The 12,379-nt window shown below is 53.1% G+C and overlaps 5 protein-coding genes across 5 annotated transcripts; 2 read left to right on the forward strand and 3 right to left on the reverse strand.

Annotated features, from left to right (window-relative positions):
• Positions 1–46: 46 nt before the first annotated feature.
• On the reverse strand, positions 47–2,287 carry AYO20_02428 (hypothetical protein; the record flags this gene model as incomplete). Its single annotated transcript, XM_022640732.1, has 6 exons — positions 47–457; positions 643–780; positions 888–937; positions 1,051–1,590; positions 1,680–1,911; positions 2,018–2,287. 6 exons carry the CDS (start codon positions 2,285–2,287, stop codon positions 47–49), a joined length of 1,641 nt encoding a protein of 546 aa, XP_022503381.1.
• Positions 2,288–3,383: 1,096 nt separating this feature from the next.
• Positions 3,384–6,437, reverse strand: AYO20_02429 (hypothetical protein; the record flags this gene model as incomplete). The annotated part of the gene is made up of 2 exons (XM_022640733.1): positions 3,384–6,285; positions 6,334–6,437. The coding sequence occupies 2 exons, from the start codon at positions 6,435–6,437 to the stop codon at positions 3,384–3,386; spliced, it is 3,006 nt and encodes a 1,001-aa protein (XP_022503382.1).
• A 516-nt stretch (positions 6,438–6,953) lies between these two features.
• On the forward strand, positions 6,954–8,315 carry AYO20_02430 (hypothetical protein; the record flags this gene model as incomplete). The annotated part of the gene is made up of 2 exons (XM_022640734.1): positions 6,954–7,788; positions 7,852–8,315. The coding sequence occupies 2 exons, from the start codon at positions 6,954–6,956 to the stop codon at positions 8,313–8,315; spliced, it is 1,299 nt and encodes a 432-aa protein (XP_022503383.1).
• A 100-nt stretch (positions 8,316–8,415) lies between these two features.
• On the reverse strand, positions 8,416–9,568 carry AYO20_02431 (hypothetical protein; the record flags this gene model as incomplete). The annotated part of the gene is made up of 3 exons (XM_022640735.1): positions 8,416–9,111; positions 9,164–9,333; positions 9,397–9,568. 3 exons carry the CDS (start codon positions 9,566–9,568, stop codon positions 8,416–8,418), a joined length of 1,038 nt encoding a protein of 345 aa, XP_022503384.1.
• Positions 9,569–10,338: 770 nt separating this feature from the next.
• On the forward strand, positions 10,339–11,447 carry AYO20_02432 (hypothetical protein; the record flags this gene model as incomplete). Its single annotated transcript, XM_022640736.1, has 3 exons — positions 10,339–10,640; positions 10,706–11,195; positions 11,259–11,447. The coding sequence occupies 3 exons, from the start codon at positions 10,339–10,341 to the stop codon at positions 11,445–11,447; spliced, it is 981 nt and encodes a 326-aa protein (XP_022503385.1).
• Between the last annotated feature and the right edge of the window lie 932 nt (positions 11,448–12,379).

A 12,379-nucleotide genomic window follows, 5' to 3' on the forward strand; every position in this document is an offset into this window, starting at 1 on the left:
CGCGACTCGAGTCCCAGAAGAGTCATCTCTGGCGATAAGAGGAGGATCACGAATTACAAACCTGATCAACCACCTCGGCGACCGCAATGAGCTCCTCATCCCCAAACTGCGGCCTGACCAGCTGCACCGTGACGGGCAGATTCGCCCACCTCTCGGGATCGTAGACCTCCCAATTCATCCGGTCAAAGACGTTGTCGCGGGGCGTGTACCCGACATCTTTGCGGTCCTTGTCGCGGTCGACCCGCATCTTCTTCAGCGGCAGCACGATGCTCGGGTAGTCGAGCAGGTTCCACAGGCTGAAGTATCCCCACCAGACGGGGAAGCCGTGGGGGAAGCTCGCCGACGGGGCGCACGGGCAGAGCAGGCAGTCGATCGGGCGGCCGGAGCGGGTGCGCGACGCGGTGGCGTGCCACGCCTCGGCGAATTGGTATTTCCATTCTGCTTGTTTGGTGTTGAGCTGGAAAAAAAACAGGCCAATCCCGACCCATGGACGGGGAAAGAGTTAGTGATGTGCTTCGTTCTCCTCAATTCAAAACTCAACTCGGCTCAAATGGGGCAGATGGGGTTGGGGTCGGGGTTTTGTGGAGGATAAGAATAAATGGAGCGAGCATGTGTGAGCACGAGCCAGGGATGTCTTGGTACCTTGAACAGTTCCGGCACGGTCAACGGCTGGATGTTAAACGTCTCGAGATACCACTTGAAGGTAGGATAGAGCGGTTCGCCCGACGACGCGACCAGGTCCAACGTCTCTTTTGCCCCGGTCTGGAACCACAATCGCCACTATAGTCCCAGAAGTCATTCCGTTAGTCACTTACTTACTGACTGGTAATGTAACAAGGCTGCCAGGAGAAGGAGGGGTAAACGAGATACGGGGCGATAATACGAACCGTGGCTTGTGCGACTTCCCAACAATCGAACGGTGGTTGGAATTCGATCACTACACCCCTTTCGCGTCAGAACGAGCATGATTTGCTTTCCGTTTTCGTGTCCAGAAGCGCATGGCGTAGACTGGTGGTGCTGGGCATGGATCAATGAATCAATAATGCATACCTTCGTGACCGGCCGCGCGCAGGTTTGCCGCGGTCTCCTCTAGCGCCCTCGCAATCGGTGGTTGTGGAGTCACACACCCGTCCGTGGCCAGCAACCCAATTGAGAGCTTCTCCGTCTTCGCGGGGAGCTGTTGCCAGGGCATGCGCACGGCGGTAGGTTCAAAGGGCAGACCGTGGTGAGTGAGGAGGATCTCGGCCACGAGTTTGACGTCGGCCATGCTGTGGCAGTTGGGGCCCGAGGAGACCTTGATAGAGATCTGACCGGGGGCGGGTGTGCCCATGCCCCTCTTGGCCGTTCTGTCAGCCGTCGGTCGCATGGCATACAGTCCGTTGAAGGTTCCCGGGGCACGGATGCTGCCGCCAATATCGGTCGATGGGCAGAATGGTGCGCCTCGCATGGCCACGAGACTTCCGTCTCCACCAGAGGAGCCGCCCGCAGAGAAGTGCCTGTTGAAAGGGTTCATGGTGCGGCCCCAGAGGTTGCTCCAGGTTTCGAGGAACATGCCCGTCTGCGGCATGGTGGTGCGCACGAAGAAGACAGCTGTGGCCCAGACACGCGCAGCGGAGCGATCAGTATATCAAGGCAAGCAGGGTTTGTAGAGAGAAAAACAGGCGCGCGGAACTGCTCACCTCCGGCATTTCTCAGCATCTGGATTATTGACGCGTCGTACGTGCACCGGTTGTTATGCCATGCCAGATAGCCCATGGTCAGGTTCTTGTCCTTCATGTGGAAGATGTCCTTGATGCCCACGGGTAACCCGTGCAAGGGCCCGACCGGGACACCCGTGTTTGCGAGGATGTCATCGAGTTCTTTTGCTCGTGCAAGAGCCTCGTCGGGGAAGAATGCTGTCAGGCAGTTCACCTGAAGATAAGCCGTCAACAACAACGGCTCTCAATCCACACCTCCACATCAGGTAGACCGGACCCGTGGTCAACAGACTATGAGGGGAGGCTTCAGAGGCACTCACACACTGATGTGCAATTGCAGCCCTTGCGCAAAAGGCCTCTGTCACTTCGACAGAGGACAGCTTGCCGTCTCTCAGCTGGGGAACGAGCTCACTGGCCGTCTGCTCAGTGATCAAGAGTTGTTTCTCCGTAAGCAGTGCGCAGGCCCTTGGAATGCCACGAACGTCCATCACAGACGGGTCGACCGGTTCGGGTAGACGCCATTTGGGAGGTATTGAGTTTAAAAGACCTGCTTGAGCCTTTGAGGCAATATCCTGCCAGTTTTCAGCCATTTTCGGGACTCAAAAGAGAGGGTAGAGGAGAGAGTCTAAGCTTTTGGTAAGAACTCGAATTCCGGCTCTGTTTGAGGAGAAACGTCAAGATGTTGTAACCTCGCACGCTGGCCCATCCCTTTTAAGGGCCTGCCTGTGCAAATGAGTAGCAAGATAACAACTAATCTGCACGGCCTGGATGCGATGCGGGGGGATTCCCTCTAATCGGCCACCGGATGTGGACGATCGTGGATGTCCGTCTTCGCACGCGTGAACGCAGGAGTGATCTTCATGCGCGAATGGGCCTTCCAAAGTGTAGGTCATCTCCTCAAAACGCGGCAAATCCCAAGATTACAAGGGGGCAGATGAAGGAAATCCAGTGGGGACGATAAACAAGGAGTCCTTGTTGGGAGCATCTGCCTCGGATCCGGATCAATATTTGTCCGTCAGGGCTGAAGATGCCACAGTCAAGCCTCTGATTTTGATGTATTCATTGCCAATAAACAGCTTCTGTTGAATTCGTTGGTCTGACCCAAGCTCGCCCTGGTTCTAGATATAGACACCAGAATCAGAGTCCTTGACCACTTGGTGGCATTGTAGCGAGGCAAGGGTGCAGCACGCGGCTGGAATAGCGTCGATGTCCAAAGCAGACTCAACCGTCATGAGCATCGTGGAGACGTTTCCGATCCCAAGACTTTCACATCTCTTGATGGCAACATGACGATACTTTCGCGAGCGATGGTGGAGCTAGAGTGATCACTTGAGGAGAACTAAGAACATGCCGCCAGTAGGCGACGAGAAGCATGACCAGTCATCGCATCGGTCTCTGTCAGCCCATGAGCCATAAGAGGGAGCAAACCTCGAACATATCTTACAGCGAAGATGAGCTTTGCTGTCGGATTAAGCGACGCAGGTCTTGGAATAGTTCAACAAGTTTTTTTTTCTCTCTTTTAGACAGGCTAGGAGCTGGTATCCCCGTTATAACAAGTCAATATCCTGCTCTCTAGCGCTCTGTCTGGTCCTTCGTAATCAGAATATGTTCGCCTACAAGTGTATATCATCAAAGACTTCTGGATAATGTTCACGTTTCACATCAAACTTGCTCTCCAGGCTATAATCACAAAATATGTCTGACCGATCTGCTTCGTAACAACGATCGCAGCCTTTGGTGACCTGGCGGCGAAAGTTTTTCGATCTCACCGAGGGGCGATGTTCTCGGTAAGTTGACATTCTCCCAGTCCGTCTGCGTCCTCAATGCATCCCAAGCCTGGCGGTCGTGATTGCTAGGAGTGATTGTCGTATCGGTGTTAGTCGAACTGCCGGAAGAGCTTCGTTCTAGACTGGGCACTGGATCTGAGGATTCTTCCTCCAAAGTCGGCTCGGACAGCGAGCCATAAGAGCTGAACCGTAAGTGGCTCGCGGTCTTCCGAGGTGAGCTCATGCCGCCTACTCCCTGAGGGGACGGCACTGTGACGTTAGCGTCAAGCTCACGACGAAGTGATAACCTAGATTCCACACTGAGGATACTGCGCAGACTGTTGCGGCGTGAGACTCGCTCTTCTTCGTCAGGTGAAGGTAACAGTGCGGATCCACGAGATATCTTTGAGTCTACCGCATGGTCTTGGGGGTTGGAGCCCGAGTTATCGCCCCAGAGAGCCGGTTTCGTGGTGGGCCTGAGTGGTGCCGGGCGTGCCGGTTTGTCGGTCTCTTTAGCAGCAGGCGAAGACATTCCTCCAAACGTGTGATCAATGTATTGACTGAACCCGTTTGCCTCACTGTCATCCCGAGGACGTTGCTCGCTTTGTAACTTCGACGCTCTTTGACTCGCTGCGAGTCGGTCGATGATTTTTTGTCGTTCTATTTCCTTTCGCTCAGCCAATGTGACGATATCATAGTTCCTAGGAGCAGTCTGGGGCAGCTCTTGAACTCGAACTGGCAGAGATGGCAGAGGTTGAAGTCTTGCAGGATTCGGTAACGCAGATCCGTCTACAGCATGGCTGTTGGGATCGGATGGTGACAAGGCGTTGAGAGCAGCTCGTTTCTTCATTTTCTGCATTTTCTTTGCGTCATCCGCATCAGATTCGGGTTTCGAGCCTTCACCTCGGTTGCGTAGTACCTTCGCCAGGACATCGTCGAATTCACGAGATGATTGAACATCACCACCAGTCTCCGCGTTGTAGGACATGTGACCTGATTTGATGACCTGTTCGGCGACTTCATCAAGCTGAGCACGTGGACTCTGCGTCCCATTTCCGACAGCAACCCCGATGGCAGGTTCTGGTACTGCCTGCACGGGCCCGGGCACAAGCTGGCGGAAGGAAACTTGCGTAGCGCCAATTTCCTCCCCTGCCATTTTCATAGCGAACCGTACCCTCGCTGCCAACATATGAATTTCCAGCGATATGATGACTTTCCATGCGGGCGCGGCTTTCGTTCCTTTTCCGGCCAGCGATCGATGTCGGGCGGCAATGATGAGTCTAGAAGTGACACGACAAGCTATGTCGGCACATTCCTTGACGGCAGGCGTGAAGTGCGAAGGGGCGTCTTTCTCATCACTCTGAACAATTGTAAAATCGACCTCCATGAAGCCTCCAACCGGAGGACTATGCGGAACGATCTGGGTGAAATTGTGAGATTGTGGGGGCATCGAAGACTGGATCTCCTGTCCCTTGCGCACCAGCCATTCGATCTGTTTTGCTTTGGCACATCGTTCGTCCTCGCAGTAAAACATGTCTTCCTGCCTGTGCAGGGCTGGGTCAAAGCGCACATTGTAGGGTATGCCGTAGTTCCAGCGAGAGAGCCGTGTGTTGATGGTTTGTATATTTCCGAGGGACATAAACAGGCAGCGGACGGCCCCCTCGACCACCGATGTCCAGCTGGACCTTCCACGCCAGACCTTGACTCCCTCGCTGCGAGGATAGCTCTGCTCGATGCGCGACTGGACAAAACGGCTGCTTCCGAGCCCACCAACAAGCAGGATCCCTTTGAGATGTTCTTTCAACCCTTTCTCCTCCAAGGCCATGTCCTGCTCATCGATGAGGCTCAGGATCTCAGGGAGGACGCTTTCAAACGAGATGCGGACAAGTTCTGGTTCAATCAGAACAGTGCCTTCTTTGGCATGCTCAAGGTTGAGGTGGGCAACACCACCTAGATGCACCGCCTTAGGACCGGTTGAGGCTCCCCCCTCATAGGACGGCTTAATGATGAAAGTAAAACGGTCGATGATCTCACTCTTCGCAGCTGCAGGCAATCGGTCCCAATCGTCTCGCAACACCCCTTTGACCTGGTTGGTGAAGGCTTGGTCGATGTACACGGAACCGCAGAGACCTCCATCTGCAACGGCGACCTGGTTCAATTCCATCGGATGCACTCTGGCGACTTGGTAGCTCACGACATCGACTGTGCCACCTCCGGCGTCGCAGACGATCACGCAGTCTCCCGCTCTCACCTGGCCAGTGCTCAGGCGCTGTTGAAGCTCGGAAATAGCAGCCGCTTCCGGTTCTGTGATGAACTTAATTTCACGGCCGTTGTCTGCTAGACCAGCAAGTTCGGCAGCATGCAGGGTATTCTCTTTGGCAGCATCAGACCATATAGCAGGGACAGTCATCACAATTGTGACATCGCTGTTCTTGACCAGGTCAGGATCGTTTTGCTCGTCGCAGATGCAATCGACAATTCTTGCCCACAACCACTTTAGATAATCGCCAACCACCGTTGTAGGGGATTTTCCCAGCTCTTGGATGGCTCGACGGGTCGCCTGTACCTCCTCGGAGTCGAGGAGATATGACTTGCGTGAATCAGGATCCGTTTCGAGGAGAAGCTTCACCCATCGTAACCTCGTAGCATCTTCAGGGCATTCAAAACCACAGTGAACTTCACCATTCGGGCCGTATGCGATGTCCGAGGGGACCTTCTGCGTGTAGCGGTGGTGGTGGTGAGCACTCGGCCAGTCAGAAATGGTGTCAATGCGCGGGTCGATTGGTCGTTGGAGGAAAAGAGTATAGGCGGCGCCAGAGAAACTGCGACTGTCAGAGGTGCTCGTCCTTCAATTGTGTGTTTATACCAACCTGGTGCCATAGTCAATGCCAATGATGAGTTTCACCTGCGCCGGATTTGCTCGATTTTCTGGGCTGAAACCGCGACTCATGAGAGACGTGAGCCCTGGGTCCATCTTGACCCTCGCTGCGCCTTTGAAGTTGTGATCAGGCTGAGGTATAGCAGCTATCCAGGGACCTCACGAGCAACGCGACCAACGCAATTGCGCTACCAGATCATCATCGCTGCATCAGAAGACGAACAAGTTGAGGAAGTTTCGCTTTCCATGGGCTTGGAAATAGTTGCAAAGAACCATCCAAGCCATCGCCGATAGATGATAGGACCCGAGCGGTAGCCATGCACACAAAGTCCTTGGGGACTTTGCACTGCCTGGTGTGGCTGCATCATCGGGCTGGTCAAACCTGCAGTAGTGGTGAGGCTATCACCTCGAGCCGCCATGTGAGAGATCTAGGCTCCCGGCGACTTAGGCTGCGGTAACACGAGGCGCAGGGCACAGCTGCCCTTGGCCTCTCTGGCTTCATCTTGAAATTTGTCTCTCATTTGGACATTCCTGTAAAAGACGACGAAAGCAGCTCCTCTGTAGCAAGAACATGACAGAGGTAGAGATATGTCCCGTCCTCAAGGATCGATCATGTCGCGGATCCCACACCGGACTAAGCTCATTTTGATTTCCGGGGACAAACACCAGGCCCATAGCGCCACGGCCGAAACCTCCTCCGCCTTCACCGAAGAATTCCCTCTTGACAATGACACGCATGAGAGATCACAACTGGAAGAACATGTCCGAGAGTTGACGGGGTTTGTCGCAAGCCCTGAGCGGCCAGCACGGACTCAACCATCACACGAGGTCAGCGCAACTCGCGCACCGTGTCCAGACGATCGTTCGAAAGGGGCTCTTTCACATCAGCGCGACGTCGAGTGGTTGCAAAATCGAGTCAAATCTTTGGAGGCGAGCGTGCAGCAGTACCAGGAAGAAGATGAGCAATTCCGATACCTCTACGATGGGATGGTCAAAGAAAATGTTGCGCTCGAGGAACGTTGTGCTGCCCTGGCTTCGGAGCGTGACTTCTTCGCGGCCAAGTACAGTGAGCTTCTGTCGGAGCGCTTCAATGCACAACTCCCTGGCCTCTGGGTGACTCAGGCGAAGTTGAAGAGTGCATTCACAGACCTCTGCCACCATGTCTCTGCCTGGTGCGACGATGCAGCCTACCAAGCGGTAAAGATGCAAGTTGGTAACAACCAAGGAGAAAACTTAGCCGAGCTGCTTGCCCTCTCTCGCGCTTTCAGCGTCCCATTGTCGCGAAAAGGGCTTGCTGCAGTGCTGATGAGCAGGATACACCACGAGATCATGCTCAGAGTGTTCCCAATTCCTGACGATTCAGGAGGGAAAGACCCCAACGATCTTTGGGCCAGCCAACAGGATGCCGAATGGCTTCGTGTAGTCTTGAGAGACCTGGTTGCACAAGGTAAGCTGGACTTTTGCTGAAGTCTTCGTTCGACTGTCTGGAATGTAAATAACTCGTGAATAGGAATCCCTCCTGACGAGGTGCGCCGCTGGAAGTGCTTGACCACCACTGCTATTGCTCCCCACAGCTTCGAAACCAGTAAGAGATCAAGACATTTCGCTAGGTCACTATGGAGGCATGTCATATCCATGGTGAAAGGTGACACAAGCGCTCTGGAGTCACAGCTGTTTACCAGGCTGGAAGTTGAAATTGTCGTCAAGGCCGTCGAGATATCGAGGTTGATGCGCAAGTGCCAAAGCTCTGTCCAAGTCCGGTGGCCAGTCAAGCTCAAGAGCACGTCATGTCGAGCAATTGAGGATGGGACACTGATTTGCGAAGTGCTCACATCCCCAGAGTTGGTGACAGTTTCGGCTGGGGGCTCGACAGCAGGCGCAGAGGAGAACGTTCTCGTACCGCACAGCGTGTTCAGGATCGAAGGGATTACTGCGAACGACAGTAATGGAGCTGGAAAGACTTTGAAAAATTGACTCAAATATATAAAGGCTGCCAAACTAGGAAATGTACCACGAGATCTCGCATCCATTCATCCATCCTAACCATCGTCCTGGGTAGATGATATCCCTGAACTCATGCTAAGGCTGTTATCAAGTTGAATGCAAATGAGCTCAAGCCGATGAGGAGACTAAGGATTGTCGTCACCGTGGGCTTTTTGCCGCCTTTCAAAAAGTCCTTCATCTTAGTCTTCAAGTCTTTTTCGAGCTCCTCATTCACATCCTCTTCCAGCACATTCTCGGTCTTTCTCCGGGTCTCGATATGCTCGTACAGCTCCTCCACGTCGTCGTCTGTGTCTGCAGCCGCCGTTGCTGAGGGACCGGGAGCTGCGGCGGCAGCACTAGATTGATGCCCTTCCTTGAGCGCTTGAATCCGCTTCTCGTCCTGCTCCCTTGCGCTAATGATAAACTTGCCTGCAGTCGTCTCCGCCAGCGTCTTCCCACTGTCCATCTCCTCCTGCAAGGCAAACTTGACCGGAGCCTGGGACATCAAAGAGCGAAGTATAGTTTCGGCAGAGGCGCGGCTGTTCTCGAATCGGAACATTTTCGCTTTCTTGCGGAGCATTGGGCGCCAGAATATCCGACGAAGGTCACTTTCCTTGGTCCCAAGTTCCAAAACCCCTTGACTCGCTTCATCGGGCCACTTGGTGGTAACGAATGTGACGTGATCCCAGCAGTTCTCCCCGCAAATCTGTTGAAGCAGTTCGAGTTGCCGGACGGCTTCACCTGTCATTCTAGCGGAGAGAATGTCGTGCAGATAAAGTATCCCTCTCTGTTCGTTCTATCAGCGATATTGAAAATCATATCAAGATGGACTGCATCACCATCTGCACTCCCATCGCCGACTGGAGCGCGATCAACCGGGCAATCTCGCTGAGGATGATTGCATCGGAGCGCCCATGCCGGCTTCTGGTGTCATTGAAACCTGGCGTGTCGATCAGTATAAGAGGCTTTCCATCAAAGCTCGTATATATTGCGGCGGGCTGCTGTGTGCCTGCGGCGAGGTGTCAGTAAGGCTATGGCATCCTAAGACCCTTCACTGGGAGTCTTTTTTTACATGAACCCAACCTCGCTGAAGTAGCACATGCCCCAGGCACAATCGAATTGATGAAGTGACTTTTGCCTGCGCCGGTGGCGCCTACCAGGAGGATCATGGATGTCTCCTCGGCCTCGCGCTGGATAGCATCGCCTATCTCTGCCCCGAATTCATCGGCGAATCTGTGTCTCATGACGGGACAAGCTTTGTTTGGTACCGGAGACCATAAAACTAGCAGAGACGCAGTTTCGTAAGGATTTTTCTCTCATGAGAAAGTCTTTCACTCAGCCTCATTTTCCCACCACCTTGTCGCTTCCAGCTGCCCCAGTCCAAGCCTCAATTTGTAACTTGCAGGGCCGAGACCATCGTAGGTACCAATTGATTGGACGATACGGGTACTAGCGTCCGTGAAAAAGGCAGCGGCTAGAGCAGTGAGGTGAAGCGAAGGCAGGGATTAGGCTGCATGTCTTTGTGATCAGCTTGGAACTGAGCCATCCTGAATAAAGAAACACCCTCTGTCGTACGAGCAGTCCAAGTGAGTATCATCATCGTGCAATGCAGTTCGATATGACGGACGGACCCTGCCATACAGAGCCGAGCCGAGCCATTGGCAGCAGCCAACTTCCAGAGGTGAAACCGGTTTTCTCCAGCTGGCTGCAGGGCTGAACGGCTGGGCGATTGAGAGCCTACAGTGCATGAATAAGATGCTTGTGAGTAAAGTCACCGACACTTGGCATGGAATGAAAGGTGAATGTAAATCCGAGTGAAGAAATGATGCAACTGCGGCAGCCATGACCGACCGTAGAAATACTTTACGCGTCCCACACTGTCACATTGATCGACCGTACCTCTATTTACCCTCCCACCCGCAGTGACTATATATAAAAAAAGTTACTCCTTACAAAGTGTTGATGTCAAGAACATAAGCCAGGACATGGCATTACTTTGCCTGCTTTGTTCAAAATGGAGTCTCAACACCCAGAGCCTGCTGATAACAATGACGGCCATCTTCGCAACTTCGATGAGGCTTGCCGACAACTGGCGGCCGCCATGATTCGCCTCTGTGACATGCCCAAAACCACGCCAGATGGCCTCGAGCCGGAATTCGCGGCGTCGAGACTCGTCAGTCTAGAAATCGAGGCTCGGAAACACGGTCAAGTCGCCTTTCCCATCCAACCCTGGCAGGTGTTTCACTTGGGACACATTTATTTCAGATCACTCGACATACATTTACAAGCCGATGATCACTGGACAGACGAAGTGAGGTATATCATCCAGTCTTCACTCAAGTTAGAATACATTTTGGTCTGGGCCTACTAATACATTCCAGATGCGACTACTTTGAATCGAGCCAGCAGTTTGTCCTGCGATGGAATTCCAAAGCTCATGAGGTACTCCGGACGGAGTTGCGGTCCAGTCTCCACGCTCACCTGCGCTCCCTGCACGGTCACTGGCCCGATACAGCTGCTGGAAGATTTGCCCAAGAGATCCGCTACTGCGGTTACGTCGCGGTTAAATCTATCAGTGATATTTTCTCCAACCGACATGATCCAGACATTGCCCTTGGACATCCCTCCGCTAGGTATCCGGGTGTAATTATCGAAGTTGCAGGATCTGAAAAGGGGAAAGCGCTGGAACAACTCGCAAACGAATACCTATGTCACTCTGGTGGCCAGATCCGCGTCATGGTTGGCATTATGACGGAATTTGCTGACGAGAAGGGAAACAAGAGTAAGAAGGCCACATTTTCTGTCTGGAAGCCGCAGTCGACTACTCAAGATGGGAAGCAATCGGTTCATGCAGCCTGCACTGCCAGTGAGGTGAGTCTGAGTCAGCTTAATCTCTCTCGATTTGGCAACTGTCTTTACTAAGTCGATGTCTAGGTGATGTTTCGAAATGAGGACGGTGTTCCCAATCTAGACGCCGAGTTGAGGTTCTCCCTGAGCGACTTCGCGGCTCCAGCTGTTATCAAGCGTTTCGATCCATTCGTCGACCACACTATCCCCATCACTGCCGCTGAGCTTTGTGCGTGTCTCAAGAAAGCAGAAAAGTTCGAGACCACCACGGATTGAACTCGAAGAACCACGATGGAAGGGTGCATCAAAATACGAGGTCAGAACAGCCTTGTAGGAGCGACGAATCAAGCTGGGCTTTCATACGACCTTCACAGTCCCTCAGTCTCACGGCGCTCTGATGTCTGCAACTCCCCTGGGTGCTGGTGATCGGTGGCACGACTGCACAACAAATGAGCCGCGAGGCAGATAGTCAACGAGACTACGTAGTAATGGCTCTTGGTCCGGGCTGTTGGAAGGCGGCCAGTGGTGAGATGGCTCATGAATCATGACTTTGCTTTTAGTGATACCCCTGATTAGCAAATTGAAAGCTTTCAATCATGTTCAAGGTTCATTTTTGACATTGTAGTTGTAGTTGACATTGTTGATATCTAGTTCGTACGAAACTGAGAGGTATTAAATCCGTATCAAGCTCATGAATGAGATCGACAGCGGTCCAGCCCGTTCCTGCGAGTGTAAGTGCGAACTGCCACTCCGCGGAGACTCCCTACCTTCCTACCTACATATCCACCAAGGCAAATCCTACTATTGCCGCCGGTACTTGTTGCTGTTGCTCCTGGTCTGTCCCAGCATCTCCGGATCTCCGAGGACTGATGTATTCCTCTCCCCACTACGAAAAATCGGAACTGCACCCCTCTCACCCAGATTCCTTCGCAGATACAGTAGTGAAAGAGGGGCCCCGCGGAGGTATAGCTACCCTTTGTGCCTTTCCGCGAAACGGTGACACATCGGGTGACTAGCCAAGTCGGTCGACTGGACCCATATTTTTCCCGGCTTTTTTTACGAAATAGTTTTGTTCTCCACATTCTTCTGCTCCTACAAGTGGATGGACGTCAGATTAATATTCGCGCAGCGCAGAGGTGACGGGCTTACTTCCATGCCTCCATGCATACAAATATACGCTCGATTCGCTCGCCCTGATTACATACTTA

This window comes from Fonsecaea nubica, assembly GCF_001646965.1.
Source record: "Fonsecaea nubica strain CBS 269.64 chromosome Unknown Scaff10, whole genome shotgun sequence".
Lineage (NCBI taxonomy): Eukaryota > Fungi > Ascomycota > Eurotiomycetes > Chaetothyriales > Herpotrichiellaceae > Fonsecaea > Fonsecaea nubica.